Raw genomic sequence first — 24,937 nt, forward strand, 5'->3', positions numbered from 1 at the left:
TCAATGTACCGGGAATGTGCAGCTCAATGAACTATTGTGGCATCAGCTGGGTGCCAGGATGGAATAAATGTCTTCAAGCATGTGCAGGAGTTACTCATCCCAGGCTGGCCAATTTGGAGATGTCTGAAATTGGTTAGAAGAAGTCAGTGCTGGAGAAGGAGTTTGCAGAGAGGAGCACAGGTCTACCTTAAGTTCCTGCTCATTAAGCCGTGTGTAAGGGGACCCATTCACATTTTGCCATCCTTGTGCCTTGCATGGAGGCAACTCATTTATTTTGCCCAGGAAATGCTTCCACTTACCTGCAGCAGACTGATTATGTTGGCTTCTTTTACGTAGGCTCTTGCCCTAAGTAAAGTGATTACTTTTTTTTTGATGAATATTAAAGGAAGTTGTTTAAAAACATTATACTGTTGTTGGCTATTATGCGATGCTGGGAATTTATTCATAGGTTACTAAATGATTGTTTTGAAGCAAACAACCCTTTTGAAATGCAAACAAGGAAGGGACAGTTGGTACAAAACTTATAAACGAATTTACTTAGTAGGTGAAAAGCAACGCAAGCAAATGATAGAGAGGATTTGGTATTCATAGGAAGATTTAGTATTCATGGGAAGCATCAGTTAGATGGAATGTTGTTTGAAACTATTTGTTTCTCCAAACTTCCTGTCTGGTTGCTTGCATGCTGTGACTTTTTTTTTCCACTCTGCAATAACCTTAAAATATTATTTTTATTTTTGTTCTGGATCTGTTCCAAAGCCAATGGGTGACCATACTTCAGTTCCATAGAACTTGTGGGATAAATGGGTTTGGTAATTAAGGTTAATGCTGTTCAACTTCCTTTTTTTATCTGAAAGAAGCATTATTTTTTTCTTCCTACATTTTGCATTGTCTTTTGGGGCAATATGACCCAGTGTTTAGGTAGCCCAGGGTATGCACCAGGGTACCAAGGCATCAAGAAGCACACCTTCAGCATCTATTTAATGTCATTTAATGTCTATCCAAAGCACAACTTTAAATTTGGACTTTAAAATGTGTCAGAGTGGTCATTGTTTGTTAGTAACCCCCAGATATATTCCTTTACTACGTGGAAGCACAGAGAAGCTGATATCTGCAGATTGTCTGTTTGTTTTCGTCTGCATTTCTTGTTCATGTTGGTCATTAAGGGCTCTGGGACCCAGCTGGCCACACATACAGTGGAAATAAAGCCTGGAAAGGGTTGCAGAACATAACCCTTCTAGACATTGAGTGAATAGCTGTATTGAAAGTAGAGCAGGGAAATAATTAACTTTTGTAAATATCATTCATTACTTGTCTTTATTCCTGCGCAGACTTTGGAATGAAACCGGCATTTGTTATCATTTACAGCACCCATGGATATAAGATTGTGCTTACCAGACATGTGAAATCATTGAACACTATGATTTTTTTTTTCAAGAAACTGTAATAAGGAAATGATGTTTGTAAAGTACAAGTGATAGTTGTGGATAATGGTTAGTGATTTGTCCAAGAACAGGAAATACATAATTGTCTTGAGCTGTAAAAATATTCATGCAAAAAGACTGAACATTCCTGTTGCACATTTCTATTAGATCTGCTTCTTTTGTGACCATTGATTTTATTTCATGTTGATTTTTGGGTTACAAATACTATTCTGGGACAAATCATCCGTTACTTATGTCTTCTGTGAATAGTTAGCTTGCAGTTAGTTGTCCTGGATCAAGTCACAGGCGCATAACTTGTCAGTAGCTAACAGCTGAGCCCAATGATTGCACTTGATGTTTCAGTGATTTATACATGCACATGAAGAAGAGATTCTTCCTATTCCCATTACAAAAGTCATTATCTTTATTAGGCGTAAATAAAAATAATACATGCATAAAATTGGTTGGATAAACTGTTTGCAGTGACTCAACTGCCTTCATCATTCCATCCTACGTATGATGCCTTCACTTCCATAAATATTGTCCTGCTGTTCATGGTTTTGTGCTGATATGCCATGGAGTTTTTGCCATGTTGTATATGAAAGCATCAATAGTGCATTGGGATACATTCCTGTTTGTATTGGGTGAACATGTTTGTGCTTGAGATTCCAAGACCAACTAATACCATCTGGATGTGTCTATACTGCATTTAGTTTGCTTTAGACAGTATCGTGTATAATGACCCTTTGACCCCATTGTGGGTAATGTAAACGCATCCTAAAATACAGCTGTGCTGAGTTTTCTGTATGTGATAGGCCAACTAAATGCATTGCTGCACCAAAGTTTGGTCCTTACAGTTTAGGATTTGGTGGCTCCATGTTTTAGATTTAGCTACTTGACCACAGACTTTCACTCGGTGTTTTTCCAAAGGCCCTGTGAAAATAGGAGCGGAAATGTGACTCCAGATGTTGCTGTCCTTGGGAAGAAGGATTGAATGTAGATAAATGTATTAAATAGATAATGGCCAAGTGATCATACTGCTTTATATAAAGCCGACCCTTATTTATTTATTTATTATTATTATTATTAAACAGGATTTATGTAGGGCCAACATATTATGCAGCGCTGTACATTAAATAGGGGTTGCAAATGCCAGACCCATACGGACATTGACACAGGAAGAGGAGAGGACCCTGCCTGACATTTACAGGGAAAACGATTGTAATTTAATTGGTTTATAGTGACTTTTATGCCCCTCCAGACTAGCAATGGATAAACTTTCCCCCATTTTTTTGCAGAGTGAATGCTTTTTTTTTTTTTTTTGTTGCTTAAATTTCCCTTGATAAGTACACATGAGCTGTAGCTGCTAAAGCAGCTTCTGGACTGTAGTGCCCCAGCTTTCAGTCTGGTAGTAATGGGTGTTCTAGAAGGAAAATGCAGTTTGTATCCCCCTCTTAAGATCATGTGGATTGGGTAGTTTGACACAAAATACTCTAAAGCAATCAGTTTTGTTGGGGTTTTCAGCTGGTGCAAAACTAATTGCCCCACAAAACTGTTTACAGTCTAAAACTTAAATGGTAAAGACGAGGTATAACTTGTGGAATTACGTTAGTGAGGATCCATTTGCTAGTACAAGCTGTAAAACTGTACTTAGAGATGAGGAACTTTTTAATAGATTCTAGGGCAGTGAAAACAAGATTTGTAAAGCTGCTATTCAGCTGTCAGGAAATGTGACTTAGAAAGCACACACTCTCCAGCAAAGAAAATTGCAACTACTAAAAAACAAAATGAACGTCCCACTAAAAATCTGACCCTTTCCATAGCATTTGTACATAAACTAACCAATATAAAATTCTATTGAACATATTTGAGGATTTAATACTGTTCCAGTTTGAATTAAATGTAGTGTTATGCTTAAACTACATCTGGTTATTTGTGTGGAGTACTTTGATGAAAAGTTCTTCTTTTTAGCAGTATGAGCCTGAATATACATGAGATACGCCATTACATTTGTGCTGTAGATAGCAATCAGCCATTGTGTACAGCACCACTATTTACAATTATTTTAAATATCCGCTCATGTAAATTGTATCCAATGAGGCTACTTATACAGCTCACAATGTCATAGTATTGCAAAGTGCTTGATTGGACAGGGTCCTCTTTACCCCTGGTGCTTGTACTTGTGTATATTGCATATGTGGACAGGCAAATGTGCAGTATTCACCACAGAATTTTTTTAAAGCTGTAGGCAGGTGGCAGCCCCTGTATTGTAACCACCTAAAAACAGCTGGGTGGTTACTGAAAGGTGCCGGGTGGAACGCCCAGCTAAAAAGGGGTGGGGAGAACACTGGATGTAGTTGAATAGCCAGGCCTAGGTAACATATCTGGTCAAAGTATACTCCGTTGCTGAAACAAAAAGCCACATCCTCTGTCATTAGGGGTATATTGCCTTTAAATTAAGCAGAGTTTTATGGAGGTATGCAAGGCTTGTGGCAAATGTTGGGCTTGTTGAGGGTGATAGGTGGAGCCTTATGAATTCTGATGGGTATTAACCAAGAAGTTGTTTGGATAGAAGCTAAATTTTGGGCAAAATCAAGATTTGCATAAACTTGAAGGGGGTACCCCTCCATATACTGTAAGTGTTAAAGCAAAATATTGGGCAAAGTTTCCCCCACCAACCTAGTTTTACTTCTCAAAAGCCCGAACTTCTTCTATCTTCAGAGGTGGCTCCTCTTTTGGGTATTCAGTAGTTTTGCTGCCTGCAGTTGGTGAACAGAACCTGTCCTATCCACAATCAGAAGAGTGACATCAGCACAAAAAAAAAGTACTGGGGGCACAGGTGCCATTGGGGTGGCGGAGCAGCCATCCCTGGACAGAAAGCAGTTCTGTTAAAGGACAAAGTATTTAGGAGAATATTTCCTTCACAATGGAATGTCAGAGCCACTACTGGCCAGGCAGCGAAGTTACTAAAGTGGCTTTGAAGGACCAGTCAGCTAAAGAAGAGAATGCATGCAGGTAAAAGAAGTAAGGTAAGTAAATCTCTTTATTCCTCACCTAGGCAAATGTGTAGCTAGTTGTACTGTGGAAGGGGACCTAATGCAAGGGCATTACTTGGATCACAAGGGTGCTTTTAGGCCATGGTTACTGGGGGGTTGACAGCCTACCAACCACCAATGACCCACTAGTTCCATGTTTTCTCATAGGAGTGTTCAGTGGTGGTTTTATTATTCCTTACCAAAAATAATTGAAATGTAATGTCGCTGTCAGCAGAGTCTAGACTAACCAGTATTTGCACTGTCCGTAATGTGCTTGTCTCTGCAGTATAACTTTATGGTGCTGCTGCTGAAAGGCACATTAAGTCAGTTTGCGGTGTTCTGAGTCTGGCATCTGTGATGGTATTTAAACCCACGTTTCATGTTGTTCTTGGGGTATGTCTTCAATGATGAATAATATTCATTTCTTGTGCAATCTGGAAAGTTGGATAGTATTCTGGCTGTTTCAGAGGGCTGTCCTGAGCGACACGTATTAAGAAAGGTCCCAGGGGGACCAAGGGCTGCTTGTCCTGTTCAGCTGGAGCCTCTGCTTCATTCACGTTCACTGGAAAATCTTCTCCAGATGGAGGGCCGGATGCACTGCCAGATGCATTTACACAATCCCACAGACTGAGTTTATTTGGCAGATCCCAAGCAGCTTTAAATCTTTCGCTAAACTCAGGAGGGCTGAAATAAAACATCTTACAAGGCAAAACTAAACTTATGGTGCTAGAGGTTTTTACAACATCACCGAGCATTGTATGCTGGACAAAGTGTGCTACTGTACTGCTAAAAATGTCCATCTGGGCAATCCATGCAAAAAAGAATCTAAAGGGTTTAACACTGGCTGATGTATGTAAATGCTAGTGACCTTGGAACCAATAGTTTTTCCAAATCATCGCAGCATATAAAAATACATCTAATAATTTAGAAAAATACAACACATTTGAGTTTATTAGTAAAGGGGATTATTTATTTAACTTGAGTTTGATTCAATACAAGGGAGATTGACCAAACATGACTGCCAGGAACCTTGTCACCAATCTTCCCACAACAGTATGTGTGCGTTTAGGACTTTTTTTAATGGTATTTATATAAAAAAGCTATGTGTAGCTAATAAAAAACCCCATCTTGGTTATTACATCTGCAACCTCAACTAACTTGGAGTTGTCGCTCAAGAAGCTGCAAGGTGGGAGGGTGCTGTGGTAGGAGCACATTGCAAGTGAATAAATATTTTATGGGAAGGGAAGACACTGCAAGAAAGCATTTTAACTACATCAGTCTATCTCCCTTATTGTGGTATTACATCATAGTGAAAAATCTTGTTTTTTTCATTAAAACATATATAAACCCAAAAAACTAAATGTAATCTATTGTAGCTTAGATGTGGTGTATGCACTAGATTATTATTGTCAGGAACAGAAGAAACCTTTGGTATCTTGGCAAAAAATGGAGAATTGACAGCAGCAGCCTGATCTTTGTGAAATGGCCATAGACTGTTCAGACACCAGTGTTGATTATAAAATATATCTGGTGTTTTTTTTGTAGGTATTGAGCTGTATTCAGTCTCAAGTCACTTACTCTACGTACACACGTCAGATGATTCTCATCTGTTATCGTTTGAAGACTAGTATCGGACAAGAATCTGGCGTGTGTACAGTGCTCGTCCGACGTCGTTCACATATGCGGCTTGCTCGTTCTCCCATTTTCATTGACTAGAATGGTGCTGTATGTAAGTCACTTGTTCATGTCTTTTGTCATTGGAAAAGATTGTGAAAGATCATTTCCATCTAACGTGTGTACATAGCCTTATAGTCGTTATATTAAATTACAAATGCAGAGGTGCAGCTCTAAAGATAACCGCTTTGTATTTTGATCATATGATATGTATAAATGTGCCAGGTAGGAAAAAATGTTTCCCTTGAGAATTAAGTTTATAATAAATAATAGGTAGAACACTAAGAAAGCGTTCTACCTATTATTTGCATCTGTTCTTTATCAGCTGTCTGTGTTTTGAACCATTCCAAATGATACGTTGTTTGCCATGCAGAATTATGCAATGTCCACTAGGGATGTAAATTGGCAAGAATCTAGCAATGTAATACTGAGTTTTTTTTCAGTTCAATATTCAGTATTAAAATACTGTGACCGAGGTGATATACTGACCCTCCTATTGTGTGTTACTTCCCCCACCTCCTAGATGGTAATCTCTTCGGGGCAAGGTCCGCTTCTCGCCTCACTGTCTGTATCTGTCATTTGCTTACCCCAATTTAATGTACAGTGCTGCATAATATGTTGGTGCTATATAAATCCTGTATAATAATAATACTGACTTTTTTATAATCCAACATTAGGAAAACTGTTATAACAAAAGAATACGACAATGTTCCACCTGCTTTACTCTCTACCAGACCCCTGCTGCTACTTAAATCCAGATTGTGACCGGTATTGCAGTACATAAAAACAAAGGATTTTTCTGGTTTAATGATTTCACCACTGCTTGTTGCCAATAAATATATTGGCAACAAGCCAAAAATAAAATAAATATCATATTGTTAAACATCTAGCCACCCAATGAGTGCTAAAAATATTATCATTGTAAAAAAACACAGAATGGCTAAACATAATATTGCAATACTCATTGTCTATTGATAATTGTTTTTTTACACCCTGTTATCTTTCATGCTGCTTTCTAGGTTTCCTTTAGCTGGACTTAGTCAACATTTTTGTGCTGCTTAAGGGGTGAAATAATATTTGCACGCTGTGTGCGCAATGTGGATGGGGAAACATTTTCCATCCCACGCTTGTGATGGTTCGTGTTTTAGAACATGACACAGCTGTGCATTTCTCTGCAAATTACTTCCAATATCCATATACTGTGTTATGTTTACATATGTTTCTGAGGTTTATATACCTATTTATATTCAACTTATCCAGATTTTTTTTTTATTTTCTGGATATGTTTAGTGCTTTTGTTTTTAGACAGAGGTTTTCTGCTTTTGCAAGGTATAGTGTGCATATTACACACGTTTTGATGTTCAAGTGAATGTGACCACTTCTGTGCACCTGTTCCACACTCCTTGGGTGAGGTAAAAACCAACAATATACTTCCCTCAGATACCCTTTCCTGAGATACACTGCTTTGCCACTAGTTTAGTAGACACCTGACTATAACACTAATTTGGGCTTGTTGGACATTACATTCCATTCCAAAACCACAGGCATATATATTCAGTTGCATCCCCTTTGTGGACTATAAATGCTTCCACTCTTCTGGGAAGGCTTTCCACAAGTTTTTGGAATGTGTCTGTGAGAATTCATACTCGTTCAGCCAAAAGAGCATTTTTGAGGTTAGATATTGATATTGGATGAGAAGGCCTGGCCTACAGTCAGCATTTCACTTTAGCCCAAACCATTCAGTAGTGTTAAGGTCAGGGTACTGCAGGTCACTAGAATTCATTATTACAAACATGTCAGACTTGATTGAGCTGGCTTTGTGCACAAGGACAGGCTTTTTTTTTTTTTTTTTTAACCAGGGAAAAGGCCTTCGTCAAACTGTTGCCACAATGGTGGAAATACTTGATTGTCTAAAATGTCTTTGTATGCCATGCAATAGCAATACACCCAAAATCGGTCACTTGCTGGAATGCCCACATACATTTTGCTATATATTGTTTGATGGGTTGGTGTCAATGGAAATTTGGCTATACATTATTTTTTCAATTCAAAACACAATATATTTTTTACTTTGAAAATAGTTACCAAAAAAGTGCATGCATTTACTCTGCATCTTAAAAAAACTCCCTGCTGCTGTCTAGAATTGGGAAGGAGAGGCAATGAATTTTTTTTTTCCAGAAGGGAAATATAACACATTAACCAAAAGGAAATAATCTTGCTTCAATTGAATGTTTGAAAACTGATAACAACTTTCTGAAAGGTTATACAGTAATGATGGAGCACTCTTGGCCATAGTATTGGTGACATCAGGATATGAATGTGCCGTATGGGGAAATATCAAAACATGATAACCTTCAGTACATCATGATCAAAGATCTTTCTGCTTCTGGAATAAAATGTAAAATGTGATGCAGTTTTTTTGGCTTTGTCCATATCTCTTAATAAGATTTATTTTTTTTCATATTCTGGAATATTGGACTACATAGCTACAAGTAATCTGTCGGCTATATTAAGATATTTGCTATGAGTGACCCTTTGTATCCCTTTTATTGCTGTTACAATGGAGGTATTAACTGTTCTGCCAGCACTGTATTCTGGCATTGTCTATGTGTGTGTTCTGCACTCGGTTCCCGGTGAACCCCTGAAGGTTCAGGGTGTGGTTACAAATCAAACTGCAGTCCTCCTGGCCTGTGTCTATATACTTTCATGGTATTTCTTTGTACAGCTTTAAGGACCCCTACAAAGCTAGAACTCCCCACCGCTGTAAATTGTTTTAAAATTCTTTTGAGCAACTATGTGACTTGTCATTCCTGTGTTCTCCAGATGTAACCCCTCTCCTGGCTTGTAGTCCTCTTCCCTCTTTCCGTTCAGCCAGCTGGGCTGCTCCTAACTTCCATTCTGAGCTTTGGCAGAAGTGCAACTTTTTTTACTCGGGTGTCTTAAAACTAAAGCATGTTGAAAGGTTATACAAGAATGATGGCGATTACTTGGCATTCTCTGTAATAGCATTGATGACATCAGAATATGATTGTACCATGCTGTCAAACCTTGATGATTTATATCTTACGGGACAATGGGAGAATGGTGGGTGTTGCCTGCTCAGAGGATCAGCAGAAACATAACTACAGTTTTTGTTGTATTTTATTTATACCAAAGCAACGCCAGCCTGATATGTTACAGAGAACTTGCTGTTCAATCCACCTTTTTATACTTGGTCATTGATGCCTTTTGGTAGCTTCTTGCATAGGCCCCAGTTGTGTAATATAGATGCAAAAATGGTTGGGGTTCTAGTGAGACGTGGTAGTGTGGCTTAGTATGTATAACTGCAATGACAGCCAGGGAACTTACCAGAGAGGAGACCAACCATAAAGATTTGCAGCTTCTATTACTCCTCTCATGATAAAGTCATTCCCAGAGACTCTGTAACACAACACATGATGTTCACACTGTAGATGGATATCACTATATCTGCCAGGGTGGTGGAATCTTGCAGATGTAGCAAACAGTATCACCGATAAGGCACAAAGATCTAAATTTTTAAATGATAATTTTTTTTTAAGAACCGTGAAGTTTTAACATAATATTTTCCGTCCTAAAACTAAAAATGTATTCAGTGTTTATGATATTGCATACATAGAGTTTTATTTTCCTATCTCCTTTTAAGTACAGAATCTCCATATGCTCAGGATACTTTGTTACAGCCAGATTTTGTGTTCTTGCTTTAGATTATGTTCTCTTTGAAGGTTTTCTTTGCTAAGAACATATGTAGAATGCTGCAAAAATATCTGCTTCATAAAGCTTTGATGTCCCTGACTTTTACGCAGCTGAGACTCTTCTAGCTAACAATATGGCATTTTCAGATATGGCTAAACCTGTGACTGTTCTCATGAACAGGCCCATTTTTTTACTGTCTGTAAAGACTGGTATAGATATTAAAAGGCAGGCCATCTGTGATGCAAAACCCCTATGATTAGGTTAGCTTCTGGGTCCCTATATAAAAATAAATGGTCACATTAGGCCTGATTTTTTTTTTTTAAGAGCTCTTCAGGCCTGTGGAATATAGACTATCATGGGTGAAGCTGGGTATTCCAGCAAACCTGGAATGGATTTCTTTACATCATTTGCTATTATGTTTTCAATACTAGACTAGATCAATTCTAGATTTGCTGGTTCACCCATGATAGTTTATCCTCTCCAGGCCTGGGGAACTTTAATAAACAGGACCATTGTGAAGATTTATTTATTCTCTGTTCCTGTCATAGGCCTGAACAGAAAGTGGTGAGGTGGGGAGGTAAAGGAAATTTACCTTGTTGACATTGACCAAGTCAGGTGTTGCAAAAATGTACCTCCTAATCCCAATTGACAGTTGAAATTTTGTTTTTTTTATACCTTCAGTCCTAGGAACTATGGTTGTCAGGGCCAATTTAGAAGATTTATTTCCCAAGAAAGAAGGAATAAAAACTGGTGGGGTTTTAAAAGGGTGACAGCCTCCCTCACCACCACAAATTCTGTCTCTTTAACCAAGCTGCAGCATTCAGCAATTGGGACACCCAGTTAATTACAACAAACACTACAACCTAATATTGTATAGGTTTCCCTGGTTCACCAAAAATGTCCTGGCCCTTGAAGTTTTGGAATCCACAAAACTGGTGAAGGTGTCTTGTGGAATCTGGAACCAAATTGTTTTGGAGATGCTATAGGTCACACTTCCTCTGCAAGCCTGTCTTCTATCTATAGTGCTTCTTGTGCCATCGCTTCACTGGGCAAACCATGCACACATGTGTGCCCATCTGCATGGTCTTACAAGATGATCTGATCACAACATTGCTCATTTGACTATTTTTCCTGCTTCTAACACATCACTTTCATGAGCTGATTGTTCTGTAGCTGCTTAATTAATCACACCTCTTGACTGTCGCCATTGATGTTAATATATTGGCTAAATGGTGTAATGTATGGTCTCCCGTTTCTGATTTTTATAACTAGTGACTGTCCCAATAAACAGAAATAGAGTGTAAATCTCTGTTGGATTTTCACCCAATATTTTTCTTTTTATCCTAGTAGTTAACAGATACGTATTATTTCTTGAATATCCTGCATTTATTTCCACCCGCTTGCACAGCCCAGTGATGATGATGATTTGTGGAATGTTGTCCTGATTCCAGAGGACTGCTGTAATTTTACTTGAGTGCTCATAATTCTTTTACTGGCCAGACATGAGAACGGCTACTAATGAGCTTTCCATACCTTTACAATGTGAATCTCCTTTACCGTCATCCTAATGTGATAATGACTGAAAATACTTCAGGTTAAGATATTGGGAAATATCTGGGAACTATTTATATTTTGTTTTTGACAGGGTAGACAAAGGATTGATGAGCCTCTATAGCAATATGTACCGTTCAGTTTAGTTTAGTGACACCAGTGATCTTTTTGGCTATCTGTAAGGATGACATACTTCCCACTGACCAGCAGACCAATGTACTATGAGCTGGGGACATATTAGTTATTCCTGGGGTTCCCTGAAGACCTGAAAGTTAATTTAAGGGTTCCCTCATGTTAAAAGTTTGTGCTTTAGAATATGATGAAAGGCAGTAGTGCTGCTTGCAAATTGGAGACCCTGCAGGAGAGTTGGGGATTGTTCCTTTTAACCTTTTGTACTTTTTTTTTTTTTTTTTGTAGATTTGACTTTTGGCTAACATTCCAGAGAGCTGAATCTCAGAGTCTGATTACATTGAGGAAGCAAATAACTATTTTTCTTCAGTGGAACCTATATGTCCTGCGTACATATACCTTGACTGGTGGATAGTAGGATGTTGCACAATATCTGCAGCGCTCCAGCCAATAAATAGATATAAATTTATAGCCTATTAAATAATACCAGTTTTAGGGGCAATATTCATCTTGAATCCAGAACCTGTATCTGCAGTATATTCTTCTACTAGATGTCCTCATTCTGGTGGCAACTAACCATTCGTTTCCTTAAGCCCAGGTCATCCTGCACCCACTTCTGCCAGTGACTGTACAACTAAAGGAAAGGCAGCACAGTGATAAAATGTGGCTTTCTTCTCCTATCCGTATGTTTTAACACATGAAGAGATTTGCTTCTTCTTTCCTCACACTCAACTGCTGTTCTACAGGGACAAAAAAAGAAAACCATGGAGTGCAAGGGGAAAGCAAAGAAAGAGGTTTTGAGGCTCAAGATTTTTTAAGTCAAGCTATAAATGTATTATTATATATTTACTTCATATATAACAAGGTCATAAGAATACTTAGTTCACAAACCTAGAACATGTAGTACATTGTCTTGTCTGGTTATGTTGTACAAAAAACACAGAAGTAAGAATATTATTGCAAGTTACCATAACAGGTTCTGTTAGTTACACCTATTTCTGTTCTGAGTCACAGAAATGGGGTGTTTTACTAGACAAATTGTTGCTAGCATGAACAGTAGACAGCAAAGAAAAATGAGAAAAGGTAATAAGACTGTATTTTCTGTATACAAGTCCCCGACGCGTTTTGCCCAGATTAGGCTTCTTCAGGGGTATGTGACTTAATACAATTTGTGATAGATGGTATATTGATCGGTTCTGGGTGATATATTCAGGACAGTAGTTCTTAAATTAGTGTTGATACACCAGTAGGATTCATTTAAACTAACAAAATTGTAGAGTACCACTTGATGAGAGGTTAGGGTGAATAAGGGTATTCATCCTATGGAATGATAGAAGGTTGCAGGTTGTATAATTGTATTGAAGTTGAAGACCCGCAAGTTGTGATTGTTGCATAGTCAAATGCTAGCAAAGGAGGCTTTCTCCCCCTCCCTCCCGGTATTACCGGATATCTACATTTGTTCTACAGGGACCACAAGAGGCTAATTGATACCAGGGTTATTCAGATACTTGCACTGCTTGCATTTAAATATTTATTATATTTAGGTTTGTACTTAGGATTACCAAGTTATATATTTGTGTCTTTTAGGTCTGCCCAAGATTTCTTTATTATCCCACTACAACCGTTATTTGCTGGTAATCGTTACTTAGTAGTCCAGGGGCTTTCCTGTTGTTTTTATCCCCAGTACCTTTTTTAACCACCAGGATATTTAGTACAAACTGCTGTGAAATGTTGATTTGCTTTGTTACAGCTTTTAAAGTTCAAGTAGAAGTAAACTTTATAACTACTCTTGAGAGTCTGGGGGGGGGACTTGTTGACATTATTTAAGCTGATTACATTGGAAAATAACTTGCTATGTGGATTCTTGTGGAATAGACCAAGGTCAGTGCTGACCAGAAGTTACTGAACATAAGATTAACATAGAAATGTGTTTTGCAGAGCAAAAGGGGGGAAAAAAGTAATATTTCTCTTTGCCTTCTGACGAATACCTCCTAACCTTTAGTCTTTACAAAACAGACTTTGTATGAGAGGACATCAAACGGAAAGCTGCTATTAATGATGTGCGTGCTACTCTGCCTTTATTACTAGCAGATACCAAGACTGCTAGAGTGCCAGTAGTCATAGAATGAAGTACATGGATTTTATTTTTAAACACCCTGCTGGACTGATTTATCTGCGCTCACAAATTCTAGGAAGAAAGGCTTCTAACTATGAACAGAAAAGACACTTTCCATCTTATCTCACTGTGTGGATTACCTTTGTCTGTCTGTATCTGATAAACATCCTTTAAAAGATCTTTGGGTAGAAGATGTTCTCTGTCTGACCACAAGGGGAAAAAAAAGTTTTTGTTATTCCCTGAACACTCTCAAATCATATTAAGCAACCGTGGTCAATGTATTTTTTTTACATCCTACACTGCATGGTGGTCCATGGCAATCCCAAGGGGTACAGCTCACATATAGAATTTAATGGGGTCACAATGTGTGTTTGTAGTGGGAAAGGGATATTTTACTTGTTCAGCCAGAAGTGGGATAGCAGAATGAAGATTATGGAAGGGAGAAAGGAGGTAATTAAGTATTTAGGTTGTCATTATCACATAACTTGTAATGCCCCAAAAAGTAACACCCCTGAATAAGAACGTTTGAATGATGTACAATTGCTGACCTCTCCTCTCCAGTCTTCAGAGATCAATGGCTTTAATGTAAATGTCCATATTTCTCTAGGTGAGAGTGATAGTTAGATGATGTTTGTTGAAAAGGAAGTTTGGTCATGCACTGGATTTTTTTTCTATTCTATCTTCGATTTTATTTGTGGTATATTTTATATTTCAATGCCTTGAAATAACCTTTTTAAGTTTAGTCTAATAATATAATAATTAGAATAATTTGTGACATTATTATTTTCAAATTTGATTGCAAAGTGTTACTAGATACTAATATGGCCATGAGCACATTACCAGTGTACTAAAAGTTATTTACAGTCTCGATATAAAAAAAATATATTTATGTATATTTGGCGTGCAGAATTACTTCTCAGTTCTGCCATTTCCCTTCTTTCTGGTGCACTGCTGACAATGCTGTTCGGTCGCTATTAAAAGCTACATTCCCCTCCAGTGGCACCCTGAAGCTAGATTGCATTACATCACCATACTGTGTTTCTGCACGGATTGTCAGTTGCGGATATGTAGTTATTAGAAAGCTCTGACACTGCTAAATCTCAGCTCTGTCTGCACAGGCACCAACAGCTCCTTAAATGATGGTTCTTGGATTTTAAGTAATTTCTGTTATGGGTAACCACCAAATAATGTCTGTTGTGCCCACCAGTAGTAATTATCTGCGGCCATCAAGGCACACATTGTGAAGGTGTGTTCACAATGTCACTTTTAGGGAGCTGTTTCAGAATAATGATTTGCAGGCGATGCTGGATCTTTTACTTGTAGCAAGGGAAGGGATGAAAGGAGCACTCCAGCTGTTTGATTAGACTACTAAAAAGATGTAAGCAGTAACATGTTGCATCTTTTCTGGTTTAAATACTAGCTACTGGAGAAGGTTTTCTAACCTACTTTTCATGAGTAAAAATATGAATAGTCACCCAGTCTAAGATAGTGACTTTCATATTAGATATATAGACATTTATTAGTCAAAATGTTAAAACCACCTTCCTAATATTGTATAGGTCCCCCCTGTGATGCCAAAACTACTTGAACTTCATACTACTTCTGAATGCATCCTGTGGTATTTAGCATGAATCCTTGGAATCACACTGCCAGCCTGTCTTATTCCTACAGTGCATCCTGCTGCCATTTTTCTTTCAGCAGGTAAATAATGTTCCTACGTCCAGCCATTCTCATATGGGATGTGATTCATCATACTGTATTGTACAGTTCTGATACCTACGTTCCCATTTTTAGGGTCTTTTGGTGCTGGACAAGGCTCAGCACGGCCATTTTAACTGGTGTGTGCCCTCATGTGGCAGGCTGTATTGCACTTGTATGTTCTGACACTTAAGTCCCATGGCCAGCATTATTATGTTCAGGGCTTTTTTTTTTTTTGTTCAGGTGATGTGATCTGTGTTTATTTTCCAGCTCCTATCACATCATCTTTAACAATTTGTTACCTAAGATTTTTTACCCCTGAACAGGTGACATTGTTACAAAAAAAATCAATGTTATTCTCTCTACTAGTCGGTGGTTTAATGTTTTGGCTGATTGCATATGTACCCTTTTGTGGTCACCAAGTGACCTGTTTTGTTGCCTTGACCCTCTGGTTGCTGTGAGGTTAATTTTCCCAGGATTTCCGCACAACAGAGTCTTTGCTTTTATTAGCTCAGAAAGCCTTGTTTATGCCTCCAAAAATGTGTTGTGCAGCGTGCAAAATGTGATTGCTGCTGTGGCATGATGAAAGGATCTTTTAAAGCACTTCAGCAGCTCAGATAAGAAAAACACATGTGCATCATGGTTGCTGGTTTGTTAATATTATTTTTTTTCTTTCTTTGCATTGATTGTTACACAATGGCAAATGAGCCATAGAATGCTTGAAGGGGGCTATTGTTTAATTAAGAGGCTTGTTTAGCTACTTCCTCTGCACAGTTCTTAATTTGTAATCCATGCAATCTTTTGCTTTTGTGCACAGCATTTCCAGACCATGATAAAATCAAAGCTGAACGTATTGACCCTTCGGAAAGAGCCTCTTCCAGCTGTCATATTTCACGAGCCAGAAGCTATTGAACTTTGCTCCACGACTCCACTCATGAAGCCACGGCCACAAGCGGGATGCAAGGTAACATATGTACACTGATGTGTTAATATGGGGATAGGCAGATGTTGGTAGCTGGAACACTGTAAACAATCAGGCTTTTCTTGATGGCAAATCAAACTGCAGTGCTAGTGTAGTAAACAAGAATGAGCAGTTGGCGTTTCATTTCATTGCTTAGATTTCAAAAATCCAGTGTATCTGCGGAATCAAGTTTGTTTGTTTTTTTTTTTTTTTACATCCCACCCCAGAGAATGACATTATCAAAAATAATTATTCTTTAGAAATATGTTATGCCCAACATCAGTCACCCGAGTAAAAATGTGCAGAGCCATCTGACCGTTGCAAAGAAAATAGTTCATGTTTGGTTTAGATGCGTCTTAAAATAGACCTTCCACTGAAAGTTTATATAAGCTTCCACCTCGGACCTGATTCTAATAAATACCCCCTTGCCTGGTTGGTCTGATTATATGCCTTTTAATACCTTCTGAATGGCTGACCCCAAATTCATACATCTCCTATAGGAATGGTGAGTAAGTAGCGAGGGTTTTAGGAGACAAGAAAATGGGTAGGCAAGATTGAAAAGATGGGTTTGAGTGCTCTATTAAATGAGGAGAAAGTAGGAAAAAGTCGAATAGGACAAGGAAGACCATTCCAGGGAGTTGGGGCAGCTCTAGAGAAGTCTTGTATCCGTGCGTGTGATGAGGTTATGAGTGAGGAAGTCATTAGTAGGTCATTGGAGGTGCCACAAGAACTGTGTAGGGATTTGAAGGCAAAGCCTAGGAGCTTGATTCTCAGGTGAAATGGAAGCCAATGAAGAGAACTACAAAGAGATGCAGCATTAGAGGAGTGGTGGGAAGGATGGATGAGTCTGGCTGCAGCATCCAGAATAGATTGTAGAGGAGAGAGTTGGGTTAGTGGAATATAGCTCTGGTGTTCAGCTAATTGCCATAAAGCCCCATTCTTGTTTCAGGTTTGGGACTTAAACTATTGAAACCAGAGGATCGGCTTTACTACAAGGTCAACAATGGCAGGGGTATTTGCCATCTTTGTGTTAGACCCACTTCAGGAATGCAATGCAACTCAAAGCAATTAAAACGGCTTATACCAGCCCCTGCCCCACCACAATCATTCTCCCTACTCATCTCTTCTGTTCTCTACTCTTTGTTAGGGTTTATATACTCATAAAATAATCCGAAATATTACTTAACCTCCTCAGCAGTAACCCTGAGCCACACTCCAGGTAGATAAAAAAAAAAAAAAGGAAAAAATAAACACTTACCTGGTCCCATTGGTGTCCTGCATCCTCTGTCCGCATCATCTTCCTTGATCTGTCCCCTGATGAGTGTGCTGACATTCCCTAGGAGTTCCTAGTGACGTTGGTGCGTACAGCTGTCGTTAGGGGCGCAACGGGAATTTAAAATTATTATGTATTGCATTCAATACAAAATAACTGTATTGAATGCAATACACTGGATTTATATGTCTAAAAGCAGTACATTGTCTTTCATGAAATCTTATTTTACAGTATACAAAATCATGTCAAAGTTTATTAAATTTATTTTTTTACATGATTTTGTGTTTCAAACTTTATTATACCCAAAATAATATATTATACTGTAAAATAAACTTTCATGAAAGACAATGTACCCCTTTTAGACCTATAAATGAAGACAGAAATGAACCGCTCAGAAAGTTAAATCTAAGTAACTAGTCTATATTTTATAGATCAGTATCAGCCGCTTGCAACAGTGATAGAGTTCAACATTTCCATGTTTGGACCCCATCTGCTCAAACCCTGCCCTTGTAATGTCTTGTAATGAGGATGAGGATTGTTATGCTGGACCTAGTCATAGCGGTGTGGACGTTGGCACTTGCAAAATTGCCTTTTTAACTTTTTTGCTGGGGGGGGGGAGGGGGGGAGCTATATTGCACATGGCAAAAATGGAATGGTGTCTGGCTTAGGTTTCACATCCCCAGAAACCTTCTAAATTGATCATTTCTAGGGGGGAAAAAATCTTGTCTTTGCTAAAGCTACTTATTTTATGAAAATCATGTGTATGAATTTCCAATAGACTAATCGCCTTGTGCGTTAGATATACAATGATCTAGAACATAGGAAATGATCGGTGTAAATTGTTGCCTAGTGTAGTGTAGTAAACAGCATAACAAATTTTTATTACTGGAAGTCTATCAAAATGGATAAAATGTTAAAACACAGGTAATTCTAAATGGCACATCACATGTACAAGTAGAATATGCCTGGAGAAGGTTCATATTCTACCAAAATACAGAATCTGATTTTCGGTAACACATTAGTTTACCAGACATTTTCTCTGCTTATGTCTGGGGTTTCTTTTGTTCCGTATATTCTTGGTTGTAGGTGTGTATATATATAAAACCAAGTGATATCCTCTGTAATGCTTCTGTTATGTCACTATTAGATCCTGTTTTAGTACGAAATGTGCTTCGACTGCCATATTATGTCTGTAGCCCGCAAAGAACGTCTTAGCAATCAATCAGCTCCTCTGTTTCATGTTTCTATGGCAACTTTAGAGCATTTGAGAAAAGCAAAGCGCACTGGTTGCTGGGGTAACACAGACGTTTCTTTTCTTAAATTTTTGGTCATGGTTAACATATTTATTGAATAACTCAAAGGACAAAAATCTTTATGATACATGCAGTGTGTGATTTATATAAGGTAACTCTACTGGGTGCAATAATCTGCTGTAATAGATCAGATGCTGCTCATTTACTTTGCAGGCTGTGGAAGACTCTGGGTCACAGATCTATTGATTCTCCATTGTCGGAGCACATTTACATCCTGCTGATAAATTGAGGGACACAAATAAGAGATTGAGGTTAGCACTTAACTTTTTTTTTTTGTTCAGTATAAAGGAGGTTTCAACAGACTATGGAAAGGATAGTCCTTAGCCACCTGAAAGTGGAAAGAAAATGAAGCGGAACAGGGGAGGCATTACTATGGAGCAAATTAGGTAGCGGCAGCTTCTTTGGTTCTGTAAACGGAGAAATTACAGGCACCGGTGTGGGCTGCTAAGTGTTCTGAATGCAAAGTTGCTGATGCCTTAGAGAAATAATATATATATTATATATATATGTATATATATGTGTGTATATATGTGTGTGTGTGTATGTATGTATATATGTATATATATATATATATATATATATATATATATATATATATATACACACACACACATATATATTTACTCTTAAAGCAATTTCTGTGATAGGAATGCACGCCTTACAGCAGGCATGTCCAAAGTTCAGATTTCCACCGGCCCGCAGCCTCTGTCACCAGAGACAGTCCCCTACGTCATTATATTGGGCATGTGCACCCACACGGACCACGCCCACTCAGATTCCAAGAACGTGCTCTTTACGGAGCCCGCACTGACACCGGACTCCATGCACAGGGAATCCCTAACGTCACCCTGGTGGGCGTGTGCTGTATGGGACCCGTGCAGACCACGCCCACACTAACCTTGGTTAGTGGTCACCCACCACACATTTTCACGTCACCAAACCTTTTTGTAAAGCTTGGACACCCCTGCCTTACAGCAAACAGACCTTGTAAAAGAGGAAGGGTCCTTGAAGTGACAACCACAGATGGTGCCGTGTGGAACTCATGAAAACAGGAGAGGAAGTCACCAGCACTCCAAAGAACAGGATTCTTGGTTCATTGTACAATCATTGTCCCAACATGTTGAAAAGCTAAACATTTCAGGGCTATGCAGGGTCCCTTCCTCAAGGCAACATAGTAACAAAAGGTGACGCATGCATAACACTTATATATACCTAAGGAAATTACCTGTAACCCCATAGTCGCACACATGATTATTCACCCAGATGATCAATCTAGATGTGACAATCGATAAATGTGCAAAATAAAGAATAAAACAGCACACTTAAATAATAATAAATAATAAAATAGAACACCTATGGCTATAAGGTGTAAGAGGCTCTGATAACAAATGTAAAAAGCATTAAATCCAAAATGTGCCAAAAGAAAAAGGGCAGATCTGTCATATACAACATGGATGCCACTGTCCCACACCCAACTGGGTGGACACTACTACAGGCAGGAACACTGGGTCAAGCCTGGGCAGACTATTGCACATGTGTGGCTGCCAAAAAGGGCAGTACACATCTATCGGTAACCAGACACATCCTAAAGGACACCAATGTATTTTGGACAAACTAAGTTTATTAGATTTTAGGTTTGACTTTGCTTGCTAACATTCTATGATTAAGCTAGTTCTGACATGGTATGGAGGGTGAATCACTGACTAACATTGTATAGAGCAGGAGTTATTGTATGTTGTTGTGCTAGGCCTTTTGGTTCTGGTAGCCAACAGAGCCCAGGCTATCACATTTCCTCCTCCACATTTGACCGTTAATGTCACACAGGAACCATTCTTTTTGCTTTGTTAATGGCAGAAAAATCTGTATGGAGGTGGTTCTCAAACCAGCCAAAACTCCCCTCCTCACAATTATAGCATGGGTTTTCTTTCTGCCAATTAAAGTAAAAGTTTAAAGACCTAAACTCACATTTTAACTAACTGAAGTGGAGTTGAAGTTTAAACCCTCCTATTATATTGATCATTCCCACTCGCATATCAGACGTTCTTTTCCACCTTTATAATTAGTGTGCTGCATTTGTAGCATAAAGAAAATGCTCAATAACAAATTGGATCTTTTTCTTGGCTACCTTTTTGCCCTCATTTTTGTAATGCGTCATGCACATTTCTCCACAGCAACCTAGAAGGAAATTCCACTTTTGGAGAGAGTTCCTCTCGTTTCCTGTTGTGGATTTAGGACAAAAAGTAATAGAAAATTTCCACAGTGGGACACATGTTAAAAGTAAACTGGCATGTTTTAACCATTTTCTATCCAGAACTAAAACATTTTGGCTATACATTTACTTTAAAACCATAACTGTGCATTCTAATTGTAGTTATCTTCTTTGGTTCTATTCCCTGATGTAAAGTAATCCACCATCTCTGTCCAGAAGTTATACTTTCATAGATTCCAATGGCCAGCTGTTTCCACTTTTCATTGCAGCACAGCAGAAGATTTCCCTGCACATTACAGTCTTATATGGGGCTGGTAGTCAGATGGAAACTAATCTAAATCTTGTTTTGCAGGTACATTTACTGCAGGGCTAGAATGTACACAAAGAAGAACCTGCCAGCCATCACAATTTATAAGTATATTTCTGTAGAAGGAGAGGATTAGTTATTGTAAGAGGGTTAGGTCATAAGACCAAACAAGATAATGGCACTTTTTGTTTTTTTAAAGTGCAGGTTATCCTTTAATTTAGGCTTTTTTCAGACTGGTTAGATTGCGGTTCATTTACTGCTTTCTCATATGTCTGCATTGCACTCTTCCAGTAGCTACCCATAGAGATTGAATTGAGATGTCCGTCAGCGGTTCAGTACTGCTTAATGTTAAAACCTTCAAACGCTGGTGCTTTAGGAACCAGTCCACCATCTCGGGCAGCCAAGCAGATGGAACTGCTATTCCCTACTATAACCATATATTGTTCTTTTAATTCCAGGAAATGATAGGACACGGACAAAATAACATTTTTTAGTTTTTTATTACGGTCAGTGCCTCTTTGTTATCGTGACAACTGTGCACCCCTCCCTTTTTTTTCCCACAGAGACACAGAAAAGCAGGGAAAAAATCTAATTGAGGACCTAAATTTGTCAGAAACACAGTTGCACAGCGTTGTATTGTTTTTGTCAATGAAAAATTGAGCAATTTAACTAGAGGTTTGGGATTGCTCAATAGGGTACATGAGTAACAATGTAAAAGTTTTGGGTTACTGTTGTGGGCCAAAAAAAATATTGTTTTTAGTTACAACATCCTCGGTACACAAACTGTGACTGTTGATGATGTGGCTTTTTATTGCTGACCAGCAGAAGATGTAAAAAGGTCAGTGTATTCAGATTCCCATCATGAATGTGTGCTGAACTTTGACACGGAGATTACAGGATTCATCTGTGATTCTGTAACCATTTAGGAGCCCAGGTATGGTGTGGCTTTTCAGAAGAATAATCAGTAACATCCAAGCTTCATTCAGCATGCAAACGTTTTCCTCAATCTATTCTGCTGGTTCCTCCAGTAACTGTGCCATAGTTTCAGACTCCACCTTATACTGATGGGCCTGCTTAGCTCTGTCTGAACTTTTAAAGTTACTCATGATTGTCCATGTGTTAGTGATGCTACCATTGGCCAGCTGTTTTATTTTGATGACTTTCATGTGTCTATCAGCATTTCTGAACTCCCTTGTCCTGACCTGGGTTTCCTGCACCGATGCTACGTAGACTTCTAGTGTCTGTCAACTTGTTTTGAAAACTTTCTGTCTGAGGCATCCCTTAGGTTGTACAATACCAATCCTTTCATTGTTGGAGGAATACATTCCCATTCTATTCTGCTATCCTTTTCCAATTCTTGGCCTGACAGAGAGGTGAAGTGTTTGGCCAACCCAATCTTTTCAAAACACTGAACCTGGAGCCACAAATCTGCAGTTATACAACTTCACACAGTCTTATCCAGGTAAAAACTTGACAGGCGTTCCTAACCCAAGACTGAAAAAATAAAAGGTTCAAGCATCTCCCATCAACTATTTATTTTTCTATAGCCTTAACCTAAAGAATTCACATTAGAGAATCCAGCCTGTGCTGAATCTGGCAGCACTCAAAATATTTAAGTATTTTTGAATTTGCAAACCATTTGTTTCCAAACTGTATCTTATCAAACAGGCACTTGTTCAGCTATATTCTGAAACGGTCAGGGCTTGGGCTCTCTATTATGTAAAACTAGACTTTCAAAAATAAGTGAAGGCTTTAGGAGGACCTGAATTTAGAAGGTAAAGGTTTGTTATCTTATAGGGAGCATGTAGAAACTTTAACTGTGTCTAAGCAGTCCACTTAAAGATTTAACTTTTTAGTGCTTTGAATTAATCCTAAAAAATAGAGGTGCATTTCCTCTGCATAAAATCCCATAATATCTGCAGTGTAAGAACTGTGAATCTAAATGCTAGCCCTAATGGGATTTCAGTATTCTCCCCATAATTGTTTTAAAGATGGGTGGGTACAAGATGTAGGCAGGTGAATGACCCCTGTAATGTGACCCAACATTTCAGTAACCACCAAAAAATATCTGGGTGGTTACTGAAAAGTGACAGGTGGTGACCTCTGACATATGGAAGGAAAACTTTTTTCTCCATCAGGATGCCCACCCACACAAAGTGATGAAATGCTGAATAAAACAGTGGACCTGATTTATGAAATCTCTCCAAGACTGGAGAAAGACTATCATGGGAGAACCTGGGTAATCCATCAAAACTATAATGATCTGGTCCTGGATTAAAAACCTTTGCGGACTAATAGCAAATCATTTTTAGGAAATCATTTCCGGGTTTTGCTGGATCACCAAGGTTCTCCATGATCTTCTCCAGACTTGGAGAGCTTTAATAGATGGGGCACAGTAAGTGTGAGATCAGCTGCAGGGGGACCTACGGGCAATACTGGTGATAAGACATAGTAGACAAACTGCAGTCAGAGCTACTAGGACATACATGCACTGGGCCTGTAGATTAAACATTTCTCAGGAAGTGTTCGGTTTATGCTGGTTCCAACAAAACAAACTAGTCCTAACCCATAATGCAAATCCACACAATCGGCCTCAATTGTAAGATTTAGTGGTCAGATAATGCAACAGCTCGTGTTAAAGGGAAGGTCCATGTGCACATGTCTTGCACAGAACAATGTATTTCCCTTCAGTAAATGTGCTATAAAACATCTGCCCTTGCAATTTGATTGCTTGTCATTAGATGTGGTTTGGGTTGTTGTGATTACACACATAGGAGAAGGCTGAACTTGATCTCTAAGCACGCCACTAGGTCATGCAAGGAAGCCAGATGATAAATTCTTCAGATAAACAGACCTGATGGAATGGAATAAATCCCTTAGTTAGGATTTCCTAGAAAAAAATGTTTTTTTTCCCTATAAAGGGCTAAATCTGTTTCTAACTGCAGAGCTAGGGATGTTCATTATGCAATGTCTAATGACTGGCCTGCTAGTGTTATTCTTCTGGAACTGGTTTTATTAGAACCAGTGGCACATTTACACTTGTGTGCCATTTGTTTTTTATTGCGGGATAGAGGTCCTATTGTCCAGTTCATGTGTTACATGTATTCCAAATCACTCCTGTCTGCTGTGTACATACTGATATCTGCTGCTCACATGTTGTACCCATTAAACTGTGCAGGAACAGTTACTGTTATAGGTAGCACTCAATCACAAGTTTTGCTTACAATTTTAAGCATAGCTTACACTTTTTGTTGGTTGTTTCTAATGTTATAATTGGCAATGAAGAACACTTTCTGCTGGCCAGTCCCATATATTCTCAACATCAGCTCAGCTATACAAAGGAATATTTGAATGGGATGGGGACAGGCATTATTATCTCCTTGGAATAGTTGCTGTTTCTGCTTGGAGTCCCTCAACATTTACTGCATTAGGAGTTCTAGTCTAATGCAGAACTCTTTCCAGACGGATCCAATACTGGCTATCAGGTATCCATATCATTCTCCCACATGACGATGGTTAAACCTATGTGGAAGACG

At 38.6% G+C, this 24,937-nt stretch overlaps 1 protein-coding gene across 2 annotated transcripts in view; it reads left to right on the forward strand.

The window, feature by feature from the left end:
• PID1 (phosphotyrosine interaction domain containing 1) overlaps positions 1-24,937 on the forward strand; it is a 43,288-nt gene that overhangs the window by 8,543 nt on the left and 9,808 nt on the right. For both annotated transcript variants that reach the window (XM_072407698.1, XM_072407697.1), the window contains exon 2: positions 16,156-16,302. In XM_072407698.1, coding sequence (XP_072263799.1) covers positions 16,168-16,302 — 135 coding nt within the window. In that variant the 5' untranslated portion in view covers positions 16,156-16,167. The remainder of the gene's footprint in view (positions 1-16,155; positions 16,303-24,937) is intronic.

Source organism: Pyxicephalus adspersus, chromosome 4 (assembly GCF_032062135.1).
Source record: "Pyxicephalus adspersus chromosome 4, UCB_Pads_2.0, whole genome shotgun sequence".
NCBI classification, from domain to species: domain Eukaryota; kingdom Metazoa; phylum Chordata; class Amphibia; order Anura; family Pyxicephalidae; genus Pyxicephalus; species Pyxicephalus adspersus.